We start from the raw sequence: 23,633 nt of genomic DNA on the forward strand, positions 1-23,633 counted from the left end.
AGGAAGGACATGCATGTGCCTGTGGATATTTGGAAATCAAATAGCATGCTCCAACAAGTGTCAAATCATTTGCCAGTGGGCAGCGCGACTTTCGTCAGCAGCGGCCTCTGCAGTCCGTCTGTATTTTTATTATTTTTGTCTCGTTTCTATGTAGTTTTTATTTTATTTTTTGTCGGGGTATGTGTGTGGGGGGGTGTGGGTGGGGGGGAGTTTAACTTTAAAATCTTTCCCCTGCACGGGAGACCCGACCTTTTCTTGTCGGGTCTCCGTTGTCGTTGGGGCTGCAACATGGAGCAGCCTCCAACAGGAACGACCTGGGGCTCCAGTTGCGGAGCTGTGGTCCTACTCACCGTCGCGGAGCTGGCCGAGTCCGGAGCGGGTGAAGCTGTGGTGGAGCGCTGCTGCGACCTGGAGATTCGGAGGCTACAACCGCGGGTCTGGCGGACGGCAACACCGGAAGCCCGCGGGTCCCTGGTGGGAGACCGCTTTTCGGGGCTTCCGCAGCGGCGACTTCTCCAGCCCGAGTTGCGGGGTTGAAGAGCACCTGGAGCGGGTATTTACCATCGCCCCGCGCGGCTTGGAATGGCCGCGGGACTTTGCGAGCGCCTGCCGGGGCTCCAACACCAAGACCCGGTGCGCAACATTGCATCACCCGGCGTGGCTTTAATGGCCGCGGGACAATCACCATCGCCCGACGAGGCCTTTTGACTTTGACTCTGACATCGGGGGGGGGGGGAGGGGGGGGGGGGGGGGGGGGCAGTGGAGAGATAAGTTTTTTTTTTGCCTTCCATCACAGCGATGTGATGGATGTATGTGTAAATTTTGTTGTGTCTCGGGTCTTTTTCGTTTTGTAATGTTTGGCTGCAGAAACGACATTTCGTTTGGACCTCAACGGGGTCCAAATGACAAATAAATTGTATTGTATTGTATATTATAAAAACATTCTGCTGCATTAGCTCAAGTAGGAAGAGGTCAAATACCATGGGGGTGATAAGTCACAGCAAGCAAAGTTCAGTGTTAAGTTTATGTGGTGAAGTAATCAAAACACTGTCATTTACGCAAGCTGTCAAATAATATAAAATCCTTGAGCTCCCCAGATGAGCTTTGGCAATGAGTGACTGGATATCTCTCTCATTGTAATAAGCCAGTTAGACATTCACAGTGTAAATGGTCCCGTACGGTTGAAGGTATAGAAGCTTGAAAGCGCAAAGTGCCTAACTCAGGAACAGCTTCTTTCTCCCTGTTATCAGGGTTCTGAACGGCCCTTGCGTAAGTTAGGGTACTTCTAATTCCTGCTATCAAGATTCTGAACAATCCTTCCATAAGCTAGGTTACTATCCGATTCACCTAAGACATTGGACTTTGTTTATGTAAATGATGTATTGCAATGCTGAGAACTATATTCTCAATGGCAAATAGCAAATAACAATGGCAAAGATTTAAAGATCACATGGATGTTCATCTCTGTCTGGCGATAAAATATAACGGGGAAGGCGACTCAACCGTGGCTAACGAGGGAAATTAAGGATAGTGTTAAATCCAAGCAAGAGGCATATAAATTGGCCAGAGGAAGCAGCAAACTGGAGGACTGGGAGAAATTTAGAATTCAACAGAGGAGGACAAAGGGGTTAATTAAGAGGGAAAAAAAGAGCATGAAAGAAGGCGTGCAGGGAATATAAAAACTGACTGTAAAAGCTTCTTTAGATATGTAAAAAGGAAAAGATTAGTGAAGACAAATGTAGGTCCCTTACAATCAGAGACAGGTGAATTTCTAATGGGAAACAAGGAAATGACAGAACAGTTAAACAAGTACTTTAGTTCTGTATTCACTAAGGAACACACAAACAATCTCCCAGAAATACTAGGGGACCGAGGATCTAGTGGGAGGGAGGAACTGAAGGGAATCCACATTAGTCAGGAAATGCTGCTCGGTAAACTGTTTGAACTGAACGCAGATAAATCCCCAGGGCCTGATGGTCTGCATCCCAGAGTACTCAAGAAGATGGCCCTAGAAATCGTGGATGCATTGGTGATAAATTTCCAATATTCTATAAACTCTGGATCAGTTCCTGTGGACTGGAGGGTAGCTAATGTAACTACACTTTTTAAGAGAAGGAGAGAGAAAACGGGGAATTTTACTTTGGAGTCACGTGAGTGATTCCGTGAAGAACCCGCTCAGCACGCATGCGCGGCATTACGTTCAGCAGAGCAACAGCGGCGCAGCGGGAGTCAGGCGCTCCGCTACGGAGGTGAAAGAACGGACCGTCAGGTAAGCTGAGGTCGGGTTTTTCTTTCACAGGGAGCCTTCTGCTTTCAGGCAGAGAAGAAAGGCTCTTAGACAAACCTGTCCCCCGCTCGACTCCACGGAGCAGCGTTCCATCTGGAGGGGGGGGGGGCAGCAACAGAACAGACCTGTCCCCCGCTCGACTCCACGGAGGAGCGTTCCATCTGGCGAGGGCAGCAACAAGGCGGTAGGACCGCTTATCGGGCGCTTCCCTATACCCCGACACCGTGCCGAGCCCAGCCCCGCTAGCGCCTGAGCAGCGGGCTGGAAGTAAAGCCACGGAAGAGGCGTCCGGCCGGTGGCTCCGACTTGTCGGACGGGGACGTCTCTCCACCCGCACGGGGAGGGGAGACAGCCGCCTGAGCCGCATGGAGCGGCTCTTGGATCAGGAGCTCCAGCGAGATGCGCTTCGTGAGGGGCGCTTTCGCAGGGGGAGTTCAGGCACTCCCTCCACAGTGCCTTGTGCACTGTCCATTGCTTCCTCCTTACCCGAGGGTAGCTTTGGTGACCAGGACTGGGCTGGTCAAGAACAGGGGACAATGGCTGAAGATCTCGGCAGTATGCAAGGGATGCAGGAACAGGAAGAGCTGCTAGGTGTGGTGGACCGCTACGTGGAAACCCCACGTGTAGGGTTCTCCTCGTTCTGTGGACAAATACGGAGATGACCACAACCTTCGTAAACAAATCATAAGACCTGCCATAAAAATCCTACATTGTGGGGTTGTGCATACCCCAGCCACTGAGCCAGACCCACTGCTCTTTGGCAAAAACCTTACAAAGCATATGAAGGACATGAAAAAGGTTTTAAAAAACTTTTGGTCTCATGAGGGCAGGGCCGGGCCGGGACGAGCAAACCAAAAACAATAATTCCTACGCAGCAGCACCCCATCGCGTCTATCAGTCGACGTCTACCATATGGGACTGATGAAAGCTCGGGGTCCGCATTCTATCACCGAAAGTCTTTCTGTAGACCAGTGCCCAGAGCGGACCCCATGGAAAATGTGCCACCCCCCAACATCACCGCCACGTCAGACGACGTGCAACACTCGTCGGACCAGCAGGAAACAGAAGAATACCCATAACCATGGAGGTAGGTGGGTCTGGTTCCTACCAGCATATAGAGTAATACTAACACATGGGAGTCTATCACGAGTGATCAGTATATACTCAATGGCATTAGTGGATACAAATACAATTCATACTAGAAAAATTGCCACCAGGTCAACATTCACCCCAGAGGGTATTTTCCCCTCTCCGTTAAAGAAACAAGAGGGACAAGCTGAACTGGTGAGACTAATTACAAAGGGTATCATGGGGAAACCTGAACCCTTGCAATTCGTATCAAATATATTCACTAAACTCAAAAAAGATGGTGGATGTCGCATCATCATTGACTCAACTTCACTAAATATGTTTGTTAAGTATATACTTTTCAAAATGGAAACAGTTGTTACTGCCAAACAACTAAATTCCAAAGGATACTTCATGGCAAGCATTGATCTTAAAGATGTTTACTATTTAGTACCATTCACAAGGATCATAGCAGATACCTGAAATTTACCTGGATGGGGCAGCTATAGCAGTTTAAAGCTTACCCAATGGGTTCACATCAGCCCAAGATTGCTCACCAAGACACTAAAACCAGCTCTGGCAATATTCAGAAGTCAAAAACATATTGTCATGGCATATCTCGATAATATCTTAAATGGTAGGCAAGACCATGACATTGACTATGTTAGCTGTATCAGCTACCAAACAGTTATTTGAAACCCTGGGATTGTCTTACATCCAGATAAATCTAAGTTGAAGCCATCCACAATCATGGACTACTTGGGCTTCACAATTAATTCAGTCTACGTGACTGTAACATTGCCAAGAGACAAAATAGTTGAATTGGCACAATCATGCAACAATTTAATGGTCAGCAAACTACCAACTACTCGACAAGTAACAGAGTAATTGGCAAAATGGTAGCAGCATTTCCGGCTACATAATTCGGACCTTTGCACCAAAAACAACATACAGGTCATTATGATCGTGCCATGAAGTTACCCACTGAAGCAATATCAGAACTACAGTGGTGGGCAAAAAACGTTTGGCATAGTTTCAGCCTATTATCATCACTAACCCATCGTCAGTCATCCAAACAGACGCCAGTGCACAAGGCTGGGGAGCAACTAGCTTTTTTCACACAGAGAGTGGTGAATCTCTGGAACTCTCTGCCGCAGAAGGTAGTTGAGGCCAGTTCACTGGCTATATTTAAGAGGGAGTTAGATGTGACCCTTGTGGCTAAATGGATCAGGGGGTATGGAGAGAAGGCAGGAACAGGATACTGAGTTGGATGATCAGCCATGATCATATTGAATGGCAGTGCAGGCTCGAAGGGCCGAATGGCCTACTCCTGCACCTAATTTCTATGTTTCTATATCCAGCACAAGTAGTACATGGACTAACCCAGAGTCATCGTTATCACTTACACTGGGCATTAATTAGCTAGAGATGTTGGGTGACTTTTATGGTTTAACAGCATATGCATAAATATGCATCACTTGCATGTACGGTTACAAATAGATAATACTACGGTGGTGGCCTACATTAACCATATGGGTGGCATAAAATCGGTATCATGCGACAAGTTGGTCAACACAATTTGGCAATGGTGTGTCCAAAGACATATTTGGCTATCAGTAACTTACCTGCCAGGTAAGCTAAATACAGTGGCAGACACCAGGTCACGTTTTTCGCAAAAGTTATCAAGCAATATGGCACGCCAGATATCGATTTATTTGCATCAAGGCTAAATCACCAGGTACCTATGTATGTCGCTTGGGAACCAGACCCTGAGGCAGCAGCGGTAGATGCGTTCGCACTGGATTGGGGAAATTCTTCTTCTATGCATTTCCTCCCTTCTGCCTCATCAGTCGGGGACTAGGCACAATACAAATGGACTCTGCTTCAGGTATTTTGATAGTACCTGACTGGCCTACACAGCCATGGTTCCCAATACTCCATGACATGGTTGTTGAAGCTCCGATGGTATCCCCCAGTGACCCAGAGTTATTAACACCCAGTGTCGGGCACAAGCCACCCGTGCCATGAAAAAATCAAACTCCTGGGTTGCAGATTCTGCACAAACCACTTCTGGGACTGGGATTATCATAACAAACCGTTGACACCATGTTAGCATCCCTCCGAACATCCACTAAAAAACAGCACTTGTCCAGCATCAAAAAATGGGAGAAGTACTGCTTGGATACAGGGACCACCTACTCAACCACCACAGTTACCAACGTACTGGAATTACTGGCGAACCTTCACCACGATGAAGGACTCAGCTACAGAGTACTCCAACACAGCTAGAAGTGCCCTGCCTGTCTATTTAAAACCAGCTCCAGGACAACAGGTCATGGGGTCCCACCCGCTGGCGGTCAAACTAATGAAGGGTATTTACAACTCTAACCCCCTAGACCAAGGTACACCCATACATGGGATGTCAGTGTGGTCCTGACATACCTCAGGGGATGGCCACCAGCCAGATCCCTCAACCTGGAACAATCTATGCTCAAAACACTCATGTTGATGGCACTTGTATCTGCACAGAGGGTCCAGTCACTACACCTATTGCGACTAGACAGCATGCTCACAGCTCCAGACCAGATCTCTGTCGTTATCCAGGGACTGATCAAACAGAGCAGACCAGGAACACCTAATCCAGTCGTGGATTTCCGGGCTTACCCGCCAGTACCACGGTTATGTGCCATGACCCACCTACTACCCTACATAGACACAACCAAAATATTCGAGGGAGATGAAAAGCCTTGTGGGTCAGTCATAAAAAAACCTTATGGTCGGGTGACGAGCCAAACCATTGCGAGATGGCTCAAGTAGGTGTTAAAAACTGCTGGGATAAACACTAACATGTACAAATTTTATTCCACCAGGGCAGCATCCACGTCGACGGCTAAAAGAATGGACGTGCCTATAGCCCACATCCTGGCTACAGCAGGATGGTCGGGAGAAAGACCGTTCAGAAATTTTATAATAAGCCGTTGGCAAAACCTGTTTTATTTGCAGGAAAGATTTTACAGACTGCAAATATTTAATTTAAGCCCAGGGGAGCAATTTAATTTCTTTGTTGTTATTGTTAAAAAATACCATTGTGTTTTTCTACAAACAGATTCATTGGTTGATTACGATAACACACTTCCTCCCTCAAGGACTTCGACAGTTGGTGAAGTAATAACTGTTACACGGTTTGAAATCACAGAGCTTTGAAGTCTTCATGGAATCACTCACGTGACTCCGAAGTAAAATAATAAGATTAAACGAGAATTTACCAGTTTGAAGTTTGATCTGTATTTTACGAGGAGTTACGATGAGGGATTACGTGTCCTCCGCTCCCACCCTCAATAATATGGATCAAACTGATAAACTGATGTCTCCTTGTTTTTACTATGTTTACTTCAATAACTGTGTCTATCTGTGATTCCACACCGCTGCTTTGAAGTATGCCGTGCATGTGTGCTGAGCGGGTTCTTCACATAATCCCTCATCGTATCTCCTCGTAAAATACCGATCAAACTTCAAACTGGTAAGTTCTTGTTTAATCTTACTATTATAGACCATTTATCCTTACTTCGATAGTGGGGAAGATGCTTGAGTCGATTATTAAAGATGTCATAGCAGCGCATTTGGAAAGCAGTGACAGGATCAGTCAAAGTCAACATGGATTTATGAAGGGGAAATCATGCTTGACTAATCTTTGTAATTTTTTGAGGATGTAACAAGTAGAATGGATAAGGGAGAGCCAGTGGATTGTAGTGTATCTGGACTTAAAAAAAATCTTTGACAAGGTCCCACACAAGAAATTAGTGTGCAAAATTTGAACGCATGGTATTGGGGGTAGAGTATCGACATGGATAGAAAACTGGTTGGCAGACAGGAAGCAAAGAGTAGGAATTTTTAGAATAGCAGGCAGTGACTAGAGGGGTGCCGCAAGGCTCGGTGCCGGGACCCCAGTTATTCACAATATATATTAACGATTTAGACGAGGGAATTAAACATAACATCCCCAAGTTTGCAGATGACACAAAGCTGGGTGGCACTGTGAGCTGTGAGGAGGATGCTATGAGGCTGCAGGATGACTTGGATAGGTTGGGTCAGTGGTCAGGTGCATGGCAGATGCAGTTTAATGTGGATAAATGTGAGGTTATCCACTTTGGTGGCAAGAACAAGAAGGCAGATTATTATCTGAATGGTGTCATGTTAGGAAAAGGGGAGGTGCAACGAGACCTGGGTGTGCTTGTACATCAGTCACTGAAAGTAAGCAAGCAGGTCAGCAGGCAGTGAAAGGTAATGGCATGTTGGCCTTCATTGCGAGATGATTTGAGTTTAGGAGCAAGAGGGTCCTACTGCAGTTGTACGGGGCCCTTTTGAGTCCGCATCTTGTGTGCAATTTTGGTCTCCTAATTTAAGGACATTATTGCTATTGATGATGTGCAGCGTAGGTTCACCAGGTTAATTCACAAGATGGTGGGACTGACATATGATGAAAGATGGGTCAACTGGGTTTGTATTCACTGGAATTTAGGATGAGAGGGATTCTTATAGAAACAAATATAACTCTTCAATGATTGGACAGGCTAAATGCACGAAGATTATTCCCGATGTTGGGTGAGTCCAGAACCAGGAGTTACAGTTTAAGAATAAGGGGTAAGCCATTTAGGACTGAGATGAGGAAATACATTATCACCCAGAGAGTTGTGAATCTGTGGAATTATCTGTCACAGAAGGCAGTGGAGGCCAATTCATTGGATGTTTTCAAGAGAGTTAGATTTAGCTGTTAGAAACATAGAAACATAGAAAATAGGTGCAGGAGTAGGCCATTCGGCCCTTCGAGCCTGCACCGCCATTCAATATGATCATGGCTGATCATCCAACTCAGTATCCTGTTCCTGCCTTCTCTCCATACCCCCGATCCATTTAGCCACAAGGGTCACATCTAACTCCCTCTTAAATATAGCCAATGAACTGGCCTCAACTACCTTCTGCGGCAGAGAATTCCAGAGATTCACCACTCTCTGTGTGAAAAACGTTTTCCTCATCTCGGTCCTACAAGATTTCCCCCTTATCCTTAAACTGTGACCCCTTGTTCTGGACTTCCCCAACATTGGGAACAATCTTCCTGCATCTAGCCTGTCCAACCCCTTAAGAATTTTGTAAGTTTCTATAAGATCCCCCCTCAATCTTCTAAATTCTAGCGAGTACAAACCGAGTCTATCCAGTCGTTCTTCATATGAAAGTCCTGACATCCCAGGAATCAGTCTGGTGAACCTTCTCTGTACTCTGTACTCTGGCAAGAATGTCTTTCCTCAGATTAGGAGACCAAAACTGGACGTAATACTCTAGGTGTGGTCTCACCAAGACCCTGTACAACTGCAGTAGAACCTCCCTGCTCCTATACTCAAATCCTTTTGCTATGAATGCTAACATACCATTCGCCTTCTTCACTGCCTGCTGCACCTGCATGCCTACTTTTAATGACTGGTGTACCATGACACCCAGGTCTCGTTGCATCTCCCCCTTTCCTAATCGGCCACCATTCAGATAATAATCTACTTTCCTGTTTTTGCCACCAAAGTGGATAACCTCACATTTATCCACATTATACTGCATCTGCCATGCATTTGCCCACTCACCCAGCCTATCCAAGTCACCTTGCAGCCTCCTAGCATCCTCCTCACAGCTAACACTGCCCCCCAGCTTCGTATCATCCGCAAGCTTGGAGATGTTGCATTCAATTCCCTCGTCCAAATCATTAATATATATCATAAATAGCTGGGGTCCTAGAACTGAGCTTTGCGGTACCCCACTAGTCACTGCCTGCCATTGTGAAAAGGACCCGTTCACTCCTACTCTTTGCTTCCTGTCTGCAACCCAGTTCTCTATCCACATCAATACTGAATCCCCAATACCGTGTGCTTTAAGTTTGTATACTAATCTCTTATGTGCGACCTTGTCGAATGCCTTCTGAAAGTCCAGATATAACACATCCACTGGTTCTCCCTTATCCACTCTACTAGTTACGTCCTCGAAAAATTCTATAAGATTCGTCAGACATGATTTACCTTTCATAAATCCATGCTGACTTTGTCCAATGATTTCACCACTTTCCAAATGTGCTGCTATCCCATCTTTAATAACTGATTCTAGCAGTTTCCCCACTACCGATGTTAGACTAACTGGTCTGTAATTCCCCTTTTTCTCTCTCCCTCCCTATTTAAAAAGTGGGGTTACATTAGCTACCCTCCAATCCTCAGGAATTACTCCAAAATCTAAAGAGTTTTGAAAAATGATCACTAATGCATCCACTATTTCTGGGGCTACTTCCTTAAGTACTCTGGGATGCAGCCTATCTGGCCCTAGAGATTTATCGGCCTTTAATCCATTCAATTTACCTAACACCACTTCCCGGCTAACCTGGATTTCACTCAGTTCCCCCATCTCATTTGACCCCCGGTCCCCTGCTATTTCCGGCAGATTATTTAGGTCTTCCTTAGTGAAGACAGAACCAAAGTATTTATTCAATTGGTCTGCCATGTCCTTGTTCCCCATGATCAATTCACCCGTTTCTGACTGCAAGGGACCTACATTTCTTTTAACTAATCTTTTTCTCTTCACATATCTATAAAAGCTTTTGCAGTCAGTTTTTATGTTCCCTGACAGTTTTCTTTCATAATCTATTTTCCCTTTCCTAATTAAGCCCTTTGTCCTCCTCTGCTGGTCTCTGAATTTCTCCCAGTCCTCTGGTAGGCTGCTTTATCTGGCTAATTTGTATGCTTCATCTTTTGTTTTGATACTATCCCTGATTTCTCTTGTTATCCACGGATGCACTACCTTCCCCGATTTATTTTTTTGCCAAACTGGGATGAACAATTGTTGTAGTTCATCCATGCAGTCTTTAAATGCCTTCCATTGCATATCCACCGTCAACCCATTAAAAATCAATCGCCAGTCTATCTTGGCCAATTCACGTCTCATACCCTCAAAGTTACCTTTCTTTAAATTCAGGACCCTTGTTTCTGAATTAACGATGTCACTCTCCATCCTAATGAATCAACCATATTATGGTCACTCTTGCCCAAGGGGCCACGCACAACAAGACTGCTAACTAACCCTTCCTCATTACTCAATACCCAGTCTAGAATAGCCTGCTTTCTCGTTGGTTCCTCTGCATGTTGGTTTAGAAAACTATCCCGCATACATTCCAATGTTGGGGCCAAAGGGATCAAAGGATGTGGGGAAAAAGCAGGAATGGGGTACTGATTTTAGATGATCGGCCATGGTTATGGTGAATGGCGGTGCTGACTCGAAGGGCCGAATGGCCTACTCCTGCACCTATTTTTCTATGTTTCTATTCTGCACTCTGTATCTTCCCCCTTTGCTCTACCTGTTGTACTCGAGTTTGACTTGCTTGTATTCATATATAGTATATCTGATATGACCTAAAGTGGATGAATGTGACCTAATTCCAGCTACTAACTCTCCAAATGGGAATTGCCAAAAATCATCTGTGCTCATTCTTTGTCTAATATCATACTATATCCAGGTCATTTTATAAAAAAATGGGCAATTTATGCAAAATGGCACATATTACATCTAAAAATTCAATTCTAGCTGTAAAATCACAGCAATACATGACTCGATTACCTGCCTATACTTTTTTTGAGTCACTAGTGGTTCCCATGACAACTGCTTAAAGCCAGGATGAGTATCTTGTGTGCACGTTGTCCTGTAATTGAACAACTGTAGTGGCTGGGTAGAATTTAAATAATAATTGACATGAAGTGCTCCTCACTCCCTAGAATAAATCATGTAAACAGGTAAGTTATAAGATCAAAAAAAAAATCACAGGTGAGGTAAAGAAACAAATGTTGCCAGCTACAAAGACCAAGGTGTTTTGTATGACTGTGTCTGATCTGAAGCTGGTAAACCATTTCACCCCTCAAAAGTCACATGTCCATCCTGTTTAATTTAAACAACTTGTTTCCCTTCAGTTTTTTGTTATTACATGATCTTCGAAAAATATTAAAATCTTATATGTGAATAGACTAAGTGAAGATAGACACAAAAAGCTGGGGTAACAGGTCAGGCAGCATCTCTGGAGGAAAGGGACAAGTGATGTTTTGGGTCGAGAAATGTCACCTATTCCTTTTCTCCAGAGATGCTGCCTGATCTGCTGAATTACACCAGCTTTTGTGTCTATCTTCAGTCTAAATCAGCATCTCCGGTTCCTGTACAAACAAAGTCCTTGTTATCAGCCGACTTCCTTTCTACAGATTTGTACTTGCAAGGACACCCATCTACTAGTGTGGTGTTTGGCAAATCTCATTTGTCATGGGAAAGATTATACTTGATGTCTTGTGTTGACAGGTCGTGAAATATTAATTGCAGTGCACAGTCGGAGCTGGGATCCACAGTTCTTGTCTGCTTCAGCTTGTTGCAGCTATAAAAAAGTTGACTGGTTTATGTCATTACAGCCTCAGTCGCATTGTCAGAACCCCTAGTGGTAGGTGGACTTTTTGTTATCCATGGGAATTATATCCCACATCAATTATAAGCTCTTAGCATACTGCAAATATTACTCAAGGTCAAGTTAGTATTGTGTAGTATAATATCTTTAACCTATACAGCTCCATGTGGTTACCCCTTCTCTCCCATTTAGATGTCAAAGACCTGGAATTACTAATTTTAAAAAGTATATATTTTGGACTTATAATGGCCAAATGTATCAATTGACATATATCCCATGGAATAGGTCATTTCTACATAGTTTCTATGATAGTGGGCCTCACGAGCTTGTTAGCTAATACGGCTGGCTATTTGTTATCTTGTACCAAAATGAAAAGCAACAATGCTGAAGTTCTCAAATCCCATGATTTGCTTTCTTTGCATCCCAAAATTATGATATTACTAGCAGATATCTCTCACCAGTATCAATAGAGATATGCATAGCAACCTTAAAGACTTGAAAAAATACAAGGAAATGCAGATGTTGGAATCTTGAGCAAAGCACAAAGTGCTGGAGTACTCAGTCCAAAATATTCAGGCAGCATCTCTGGAGGGAATGGATAGGCGGTGTTTCAAGTCAGGATGCTTCTTCAGACAAAAGGTCTCAACCTGAAGTGCTGACTTTAACTAAACACTGCCAGATTTAAACAATAGATAATAGGTGCAGGACTAGACCATTCGGCCCTTCGAGCCAGCATCGCCATTCAATGTGATCATGGCTGCTCATCTCCAATCAGTAGTTCCTGCCTTCTCCCCATATCCCTTGACTCTGCTATCTTTAAGAGCCCTATCTAGCTTTCTCTCTTGTAAGTATCCAGAGAACTGGCCTCCACCGCCCTCTGAGGCAGAGAATTCCACACTTCACAACTCTGTGAGAAAAAGTGTTTCCTTGTCTCCGTTCTAAATGGCTTACCCCTTATTCTTAAACTGTGGCTCCTGGTTCTAGACTCCTCCAAATGTATTTGTTTGGCTTTCCAAAGGCTTGGCATACATGAGAGCAGCAAGACTGTGGGGATATTGTTGCTCAAACTGTGTTTTTGATGACTATATGAGGAGTTAATCAAAGATGTTTGAAATTTTATTATGAGATTGACAGCAATACAGGAGAAACACGTATTAATGGAATGCACTTTAAACAATGTTACATGTTCAAAGAATGATGTCAGAAAACTCTCAGTCAGAATGTGCTTCAGCAAGGTAAAATTAGGGGTATTGTGGCAGCTACTGTGATCAAGAATATCAGAGTGGACAGCTTTGCCTGAGGCTCTGAAAATTATCACCATACTTATCTTTTATTCTGCAGGTTTCAATTTCATGCATTTACAGAGGACCTGTTAAATATTACACAAGGTGCTGTCTGAGCATGAATTCATCAAGTATTTGATACTTTTCAGCAGAGGAAGATCATTTAAATTGGCACCACATCAAAGCAGCATGGCAAAAGCGCAAACCAGTTTTATCACATTGCCGAGCTTCTGAAACAGAAACAGTTTCTACCACCACCTCATTTATTAATGGGGCTCTGTATCTAATTGTACACAATTTTAATTTTCAAAGTCTTTCAATGAATTAAATAAAGATTCTGTAGCCTAGTCTCATCCACATAAACTAATGATGGGCAATTAAATAACAGGATGGCATCCTCTTTGAAAATCCCAATTTTAATTGGCAACAGAGCCTAAACTGTGAGTGTAAAAGCATTTTTCCGTCAAAGTGCAGACAGTCCCACCTCAAACTGCTCCTGAGGTCACCAAACATCAGAAAATTCAGTTTTTGGATAATTCTATGCACTGCACATGATATCATGAAAACTGACTGCACTGATTAAGATAAAACCTGTGGCCCCTTATAATATAGCAGTGCTGAACAGCCATGCTCCAGAACGAACAACACCTCATGCTAAATTGTCTTAGCATATAAGCATCAAACAATATGGAAAAAGACACAGGTAAACCTGTCTATAAAAATATCTAATACCACCAATCAATTTCCAATTTGCAAATTGATGGGAAATGTTTACAGTAGTTCACATGCTCGGAAGGCCCAGACCACGGATGAACATCTGGGAAGATCGGAGGGGAGGCTGGCTGGACAATGGTGCCTTCCTCACCTTGGTGCCATTGTGTTGTGTTGTGTCGTGGACTTCCTGTGTTTGTGCTTTTTTTAAAATTCTATTTAATTTTTTTAATGTTTTAATATTTATTATTTATTTATTTTTATCATACTGACTGTAAAGGGAAATTCATTTTGTTGTCTCTAATTGAGACAATGACAATAAATTTGAATGCAATACAATACATGGGCATTTTAACCAATGCAAATCAAAGCAGAAGCTGGAAATGTAAATGGGACTTACTTTGCTCTAGATACTCCTTCCAGAGGAAACATATTAACAACGTCAATGTTGTGAAATCCTCTCAGAATCTTGTATTTCAGTAAGACCAACTCTTAGTCTTATGCACTCATGGGTATATAGATTCAATTACCATAACATTTCCTCAAGAGACAACCCCTTTCTCCCAAAAACAAATCTAAAGAACCTTCTCTATAATAGTTCCATGGTATGCATCTCCTTCCCCAATTATGGAAGACCAAAACTGAACTATGACCTTGACTCAACACTGCCAAGTGGACCGACCATCTGTTTCCTCTTGAGATTTCCATCATCACATGCATCATCACATTCACTCTTCATATCTAGAGACGGGGTGGAGAACTGGATTTCACAAAGATGAAGCGATAAGAAAACATCTTAAGAGTCAATCCGAAGACGACTTCCGGCTGAGTTGCACCTCAAACCAGGTCATTCTATTCCGACACAATAACAATAGAATGTTCTCAGCATACAGACAAATTGTCCAGGTATGATCTGGCCACATAACAGATAAATGTCATCCGGCTAATTTCCATCTCAATCTCAATCATCAGTATTGTCAACTGTGATATTAAGCTAGACGTACCTGTCAACAAGATGATCACATTGCCCAGTGATTATTAAGGAGCACCAAGGGGGAAACCACTCGAATGGATGGAGTCACAAGTTGTACAAAAAAAGTTAATTAAGTTTGACTGTTGTTGGAGGTTAATCACCTCAGTCCTCGACATCAAAGCAGGGGGATCTTCAAGACCTAGTCCTAACCTAAAACATCCACATCAAATGCAACAAAAATCTTCCTACCAAGGTCAGAAGAGTTGAGAGTTTCATTTGCAATTTCTCAGAAAATTACATAGCCAGTGCCTCCATTCAGAAAAATCAGGAAGACATCAAGGTATTCTCTGATAATTTACAACAAACATTCATGCCACAAAAACAATGAACATCACCAACATGAGTTTCTAATAACCTACCCTCGACATTCAATATCACTGAATCATCACCATCAACATTCCTGGGAACACCTCTGATCTGAAACTTCACAGCCCAACACCCGGACTTCCATCTATTCTATCCACGTACTGAAATTTGGAACTGTAATGTGTATTGTAACTAATTTTTAATATTAAAATAAAATAGAAAAATATTTAATATAATCTTTAAACATCTGCCTAAGAATACTACCTATTCATCCTTCACCATTTTGCCTTTATAGATATGTATATAGCGCCGCAGAATTGTGCACTATCCCCCCCCCCCCTCCCCCTTTTGTTTTGTTTTCTGTTTCTTGTTTTTGGTACTAAATTATATGTATGCACTGAATACGAGCTGCTTTTAATCTCATTGTACATGTATAGTGACAATAAATGGCATATCAATATCAATATCAATATCAAAACACGACTGGTTGAGCAGCTACATAAAAAGTGTGGGTACAAGAGCAGGGCAGAGGCTGGGAATGCTGCAACGAGTGCTCACTTCCTGACATCTGAAAGCCTTTCCACTATCTACATGACACAAAGTAAGAAGATGATGAAACACTCTCCACTTGCCTGGATAGTTGCAGCTCTTTGAGCATGCATGAAGCTCGGTACTATCCAGAACCAATGAGCTAATGTGATTTGAACCCCATCCAGCACTCCAAAGATTAATTCCTGTTACTCACTACGAACTGGCACTGGTTCAATGCATGCGTGTACCTTGTACAAAATGCACTGAGGTTACTTCCCTCAGCTACTCTGAGAGCATTATCTTATTAATTCAAGGGATGTTGGCTTCGCAGGCTGAGCAGCATTTAATTGCCCTCTGAAGAAGGGCCCCGACCTATCCATCGCCTATCTATGTCCTCTAGAGATGTTACCTAACCCACTGAGTTAACCAATCAATTAATCAATCAGATTTATTCATCACATACACAATAAAGTGCAGTGAAATGACTTGCCAGCAGCGGTACAATAAAAAAGAACACACAATACACAATAAAAGATTTAACACAGACATCCACCATTCTTCACTGTGGTGGTAAGCACAAAGTACAGTCAGTCCTCCTCCATTGTTCCCCCTTGGTCAGGGCCATAAACCTCCGCAGTCGCCGCTATGGGCGGCCAGATGTACAGGCCCTCTCGTCGGGACGGTAAGTCCTGAATCGGTGCTTCCCTACCATGGACTGCGGCTTCAGGATGACGTAGGTCGCAGGCCAGCGGTCGGAGCTCTTCTCCAGGGATCCCCGGCGAGGGTTCCTGCTCTGGATGGTAAGTCCCCGCTGCGCCCACAGCTAGAAGCTCCGCAGACCGCAGACTCTAGGCAGCGGGCCGGCGGTCGGAGCTCTTCTCCTCCGGGGATCCCCAACGATGGTTCCCAGGCTCCGGACGCCATGCCCGCTGCTAGAAGCTCCGCAGACCGCGGCTTCAGGCTGTAACAGTCCGCGGGCCAGCAGGGCTACCTTCTGGCTACTCCGGCAAGGGTCTGCTCGCTCCGTGATGAAAAAGATTCACCCTGCGCCCGCTGCTGAAGCTCCGGGCACACCTCCGTGGAGGAGACGACTGAAAGCGGATCCCCCATTACCCCCCTTCACCACTCCCCACACAAGACATACCGAGAGACACTAAAACAAACATTTGGACATACTAAAATACCCCCCAAAAAGTAGAAATGACTAACACGCTGCTGGAGGGCAGCCATCTTGCAGCGCCCCCCACCGACCCTTTACTCCGGCACTTTGTATTTTGCTCAAGATTCCAGCATCAACTGTTCCTTGCATCTCCATTTAATTGCTCATCCCTAATTAGCCTTGAGAAAGTGGTGATGAGCAGACTTCCTTGAATGATGTGCTACCTCTGATGAGCCACCCAGGAATAAGTTAAGAACATTTGAAAAGGGATCTGCATGTCTAATAGATATATGAATCACATTGCATGATAAGATTTATAATTTAGGCAATTTAGATGTGAACATATGCAGTGGTCTCTTTTGCTTTTGTCTTACAAAGTCTTAAAATTGTTCCTTGGGAGAAGGGCTCGTCACGGGATAATTGAATCACTGTAAAATCATGATCTAGAAAATCAATGCAATAAATGCCATTTTTGATTTTTTACAGAACTAGGTCATTTTGCATGACCTGTAATTCCATGCAGTACCTCCAGTCATGGGTCACTCTTGTGCCTTGGACATCATTTCAATGTCAGGTGCACAGAATTAAATTATTCTCTAGGCAATACTCATTTTGTAACATTGTAGGGGAACTTAGAACTTTTTATAAGACCCATATTGAAACTCCCATGACAATGGAAAACTCAATTGAACCTTAAAGAATTGTACATGGTACAATGTACAATCTTTTTATGTACATTGAAGTGTAATATAGATCATGGATTAAAAATCTATCCGATCAATAATTAAGTTAAAACATCGAGGAATCAAATTCATTCATGAAAATAGCCCTATATTTTATAATACATTCTGGTTTATGCTCACCAACAATTTCAGTGCTAGAAAGTAGAACAAGTTCTACATGCAGTCAACACAGAGTAAACCAAGAGGAACACGGAATGAATTAAAAAGTAATAAAAAAATAATTATAGTTCATTACTTTAAAATTCCTTCACTGTCAGAAATTACAGAAATTAGATAATATAGTGTTCCCTGTGAACTAAAAATTAAATCAAAATGTATGTACATCTGGCTTCTTTTGTCATTATCCCAAAATAAAAAGCAGTGCAATCTGGATATAATTAGTTCTTATATTTGATTATGCGTGGTTAGCTAGAATTGCCTTTTTTTCGTAATGATATGCCAAGTTGGGTCTCCCCAAAGAGGTTGTGATATTGACTGCAAACGAGTGTGCAACAGTTCTAATGTGGTTTCCACCACAAACAAGTGTATTAAATTACTACATGTGCTCCCCAAGGGAAGAGTAATGAATTCTGCTGCTGTCAGTTTAACTGCACAACAATCACAACCCTTAAAGGCAGGCTTCTGATGGCAACATTGGGAGGATGGAGAGACTGCAAGGTAGAGAGAGAAAAACTAATGCATAAAACATAAACATAATGACAAGAGATAGCCTACGAGGACCACCATACGAGAGAAAGCTGCCTTCCTGGATTGACTTCTAAATACAATGGAGTATTGCCTCATCATGTATAGCCATTAAAAAGACTGCAGTCATAGTATCATAGAGAATGGAAATAGGCCGCTCTGCCCACTAGATCCACACCGGTCATTTGCATAAATTCAATTTTTTTTATTCTCCCATAATTCCATTCAAGTTCTTTCTCATTCCACCATTGCCAGGGACGATTTATTACAGCCTATTAACCTACCAAGCTGCACATTTTTGGGATGTGGGAGCCTCCTGAGAAACCCGCAAGTTTATAGAAGATCCTTCATTACAGTGTTTGACTTTTCACTTCTCTGACATGATGCTGTTCTGCAGTTGAGCACTCAGCTCCATGACCCTGAACCAAAACCTTTCAAGCAACATATGTTTGCCATGGATGTAATAGCAAACCGGAGCTTCCTCGTGCCACAGCAACGACCTTGTTTTTCTTCCCATCTTTACTATATGAATGAACTGCTTATTGATTATGTACTACTAGTTACCCTATATTGGTGTTACATTATCACCAGTTACAGTCATAGAATCATGGAGTCATACAGCGTGGAAGCAGGCCCTTCAGCCCAACTTGCCCACACTGACCAACATGTCCCATCTTCACTAGTCCCACCTGCCTGCGTTTGCCCCAAATACCTCTAAACCTGTCCTATCCATGTGCCAGTCCAATTGTTTCTTAAACGGTGCGATAGTCCCTGCTTCAACTACCTTTTCTGACAGTTCTATACTATTTTAAACATTAGAGTTTATAGACTTTAAACACATCACTCACAAAATAGCTGATGTCTTTCCCCAACTCCCTGCACTCTGCTGACAACTGCATTCATCTTCATTGATTGCTTATAAAATTGAAATTTGTCAGCAAAATAGTCTCCAATCAGTAACCTGACTTGCACGAACATCACACTTTCAAACTAATGACAATGTTGAGCTTTTACTACAGCCATCCTCTTATTTACCAAAACCCACAACTCTAAAAGACACATTATCCATGCTTTATGATCCTCTTGATTTAAACACTCCAGCTAAATCAACTGCAAGATGATTTCGTTTTCATGAAGTAGTCTTCAACTGACTACTATCCAAGAATAAAAGGCTTCCCCAATTACAGTAAGGAGATCCCTCTCTCACTTGCTTGTTTACCACTTCCACTCTTATCTACAGGAAAACATTTTAACAAAACACACACTGCTTGAGTGACTCAGCAAGTCAGGCAGCATGTATGTGACATTAAACAAATTTAAATTATTTAAAATAATATTAATATATTCAGCAAAGCTTGACTAACAAATGACACTGGACTAACAGTAGATACATCAATTGGCAAATAACACAGTTCAGATCACTGCTGCAACATTAGACCTAGAGACACAGCAAATAAACTGTTTGGCAATGAATGGAAAAGCAGGTCCTAGTGGAAGGAATTATATTTGCTTGATCAAAAGTTAAAGCAACAAAAAATAACTGCATTGTTGGTCTGGTGTCCAGTGCAGAAGATAATACAGGATTTAACTTCAACATACTGATGGACCAGATTTCACAGTACTTTTGCAGATGTGGTGTACATTTTACAGGTGATGACTCTGAGTGCTTTGAACTTCACCCTAAGTGCCTACCTCTGTTGACACTACAATGTCAGAAAAAGCTAGCTACCTGCTCCTGTATCTATTCCAGCGTTCTCCACATTGGCCACAGTCACCCCAATATATCCAGCACCAACTCTGAGGGAAAGTCACAATCTTAACACCTCAGGTGAATAAGCTTTTGCTTCAATGCTAAATGCCCACAAATCTTGCATGCAGAAAAGCACACTGTGTCCATGGATGTAAGTGGCAGAGCCTCATGCAGCACCAGTTTTATACGTACAGTTCTCGCTGAGAAAACTGTAGCACAGTAGGGTCAGAAAACCAATCTTAACTACATTTCAGTGACTCCTGACTAAAGAAAATCTTATCTCGCCTTAATTTATTCCATAATTAATCAATTGTTGAGTAAAATAATCCTAGACTAAAATATCGACACGGTAAAAATACCATGTACTATCAATATAATGCCACTAGAAGAGTAGCACAGGATCCCAAAATTGCAGCAACCTGCAGTATACTTTTGACTTCACTGTGGTGCACGGATGGCCTCTTTGGTTGATTTCAAATATGGTCCGAGGTTACGGATGCTAAGTTTCAGTCAGGCATAATAACTTCCAAAGAGACCAAGAAAATTTCCAATGAGCTACTTAATGTCGTTAATATTGCATCATTGGATTGTTTGCATGATTTTACAGAAAGATAACTAATCAGTCTTTTGATTAACCAAAAAGTATAACTAACTTTCTTGAATTTTGGAAAAAGTAAAAATTATCATAGCTAAAAATTGAACAATACATGGCACTGTGAATCAATGCCAAACATTCCTAATCTAGATATTGTTGAGTTAGGCATATATTAAAAGATCTTGTTACTCATTTCTACCTAAATGGTAGTTATATTCCCATTCAAATAAACAGGAAAAAATGTTGTGCGAGCTTCAATAATAGTGATGCTCCATTCACAATGTCATAAGGTGATATGACTTAAAATCTCAGAAACTTCACTGTACTCCGTTGCCATTTTAATCATCCTTATGATGAGACAAGGATTGACTATTTAATGCTGGCTTATTCCAAACTATGAGCAGTTTTAATTTATGGACTCATCATTAAGAATTTGAATGTGATGAGTTTCCTTCGGGCATTTTTTTATCAGCAAACTAAAATGAATTCCAGCTTCAGGTAACAGATGAAATTAGTGCTTTGAATTAAGCAATCCCGTAGGGATTTGAATTATCAGAGCTGAATTGCATTGAATAAATTGATAATATTCCACAAAAATGAATATGAAAATTATTATTGAATACCATGCCCCACAACAGAAGTATCATGGCATATTATCCTTTCTGCAGACTTAGTGTACATTGATATCTGTAGATGAAAACCATAGCTATATTTATTGGCTTAAAATCTGATATTCAGGACATAGAGGTGCCATATCATCAAGCAATCCAATATTGACAGTCTTAAAATATGTATCCAGCAGGCTCTTTAATATCATTACTGCAATTGAAACAAGGAATATAATCCCAATTCTGTTTAGTTCCATAAATTGGAAAAACTGGTACTAACCTGAGACCATATAAAACCGTGCCATCAGGGTGCAAACGTATCATTCGATTCTTTACAGTGACACCATGCACAAAAGACTTTTTATCATTTAGAAAATATGTGTCAGGAACCCAGAGTTGATCAGCCACTCTGTTGTCCAACGTGAGATTCAAGGGTATTTCTGAATAGGAAAGTCGCTTGTCCCGCCAAGCCTGTTGGAAGTACATCGTCAAAGTATAATCCTAAAAAAATGAAAAATGGAAATTACGGTTGGTTAGAAGTACAAAAATCATTTTTATTGGACTTGAAAATCTATTCCAAAATATCAAAAAGTTATCTGTTATTTGATTGATCAGAAAGTGCTGCTGCATATTTTTTAAAGTACATTTTGATTAAAATAAGAATGCTGCAGAGAAAATCCACTATGTGGAAAACGATATCAGCAACTAAGCAAAAACATTTAGACACGCAATGGCACATCAGTAATTCTTTTTCATTAATAGTTGATTGGCTTCCATGAAATAAATCATGTATTTAACTCTTTTGTTTGCTATCATTGTATTTGACATTTTAAAATGTGTTTTAATATCATGTTGCAACAACCTGAATTTTTTACTTTCACACAATTGTTTGACGTGTAAGATGAGCGCAGGCACAGGAAATAGTTCGAAGCTCATCATTATCTAAGCTTGTGATGAAGGGAAATCAAAATTCCATCATAAAATCCAAAGAGATTGTGATCATTATTTCATCAACGTAGATGTGATGATCTGCACTTTTGAAATTTGGATGTCCAAGATGTTCTAAAGATGAACAGTCCATCAGTAATATTATAGCAGATGAGAAAATGGGGATAAGAGTAGGCCATTTAAACCGTTGAGGCTGTTTAGTCATTCTATAATATTTTTGAATGCTTTGACCTCCAATCCATTTTCTCGGCCAATATAGATTCAAAGGGGCAGTAAATGATCTTGCAAACACAAAGTAGTGAATTGAATTAAGAATTAGTATACCCAGTTTGATATGGTCTTTTTTGCTGATATCTAGATTCTCGGTCTTTAGGTTAGTGCTTTTATTCCAGCATTACAATTGGAATCAAATAATTTACCAGCAGGAATTCCTCTGTGAATGTTTGGAAGAAGATAAACAACCCTCACTTTGGCAGATAATAAGCAAGTACATATTTTTAATTATTGATACGGTGGATTGAATGAGAACATGAAGATTTCAAAATACTTTAAAAATCATATTGCTGGCTATATTTCAATCAGTGCATCATGTATGAAAAGAATTGTTTTGAGGATGTAACTAGGAAAATGGACAAGGGAGACCCAGTGGATGTAGTGTATCTGGACTTTCAGAAAGCCTTGGATAAGGTCCCACATAGGAGATGAGTGGGCAAAATTAGAGCACATGGTATTGGGGGTAGGGTACTAACATGGACAGAAAATTGGTTGGTAGACAGGAAACAAAGAGTAGGAATTAACGGGTTTCTTTCAGAATGGCAGGCTAGTGGGGTACCGCAAGGCTCGGTGCTGGGACCTCAGCTATTTGCAATATACATTAATGATTAAAATGAAGGGATTAAAAGTAACTTTAACAAATTTGCAGATGACAAAGCTGGGTGGCAGTGTGAACTGTGAGAAGGATGCTAGGATGCTATGAGGATGCAGGGTGATTTGGACAGGTTGCGAGAGTGGGCAAATGCATGGCAGATGCAGTTTAATGTGGATAAATGTGAGTTTATCTACTTAGGTGGCAAGAACAGGAAGGCAGATTATTATCTGAATGGTGTCAAGTTAGGAAAAGGGGAAGTACAATGGGTTCTGGGTGTCCTTGTACATTAGTCACTGAAAGTAAGCATGTAGGTACAGCAGGCAGTGAAGAAAGCTAATGGCATGTTGGCCTTCATAACAAGAGGAGGTGAGTATAGGGGCAAAGAGGACCTTCTGCAGTTGTACAAGGCTCTGGTGCGAATACACATGGAGTATTGTGTGCACTTTTGATCTCCAAATTTGAGGAAGGACATTCTTGCTATTGAAGGAGTGCAGTGTAGGTTCACGAGGTTAATTCCCAGGATGGCGGGACTGTCATATGTTGAAAGAATGGAGCGATTGCGGTTGTATACACTGGAATTTAGAAGGAAGAAGGGGAT

General features: G+C 42.0%; 1 protein-coding gene across 1 annotated transcript in view; it reads right to left on the reverse strand.

The window, feature by feature from the left end:
- LOC129701833 (gamma-aminobutyric acid receptor subunit beta-2) overlaps positions 1-23,633 on the reverse strand; it is a 109,533-nt gene that overhangs the window by 26,411 nt on the left and 59,489 nt on the right. Inside the window, exon 4 of the mRNA XM_055643302.1 lies at positions 21,500-21,720. Within this exon, the coding sequence (XP_055499277.1) occupies positions 21,500-21,720 (221 nt within the window). The remainder of the gene's footprint in view (positions 1-21,499; positions 21,721-23,633) is intronic.

The sequence above is a fragment of the Leucoraja erinacea genome, chromosome 11, assembly GCF_028641065.1.
Source record: "Leucoraja erinacea ecotype New England chromosome 11, Leri_hhj_1, whole genome shotgun sequence".
Taxonomy (NCBI): Eukaryota; Metazoa; Chordata; class Chondrichthyes; order Rajiformes; family Rajidae; genus Leucoraja; species Leucoraja erinaceus.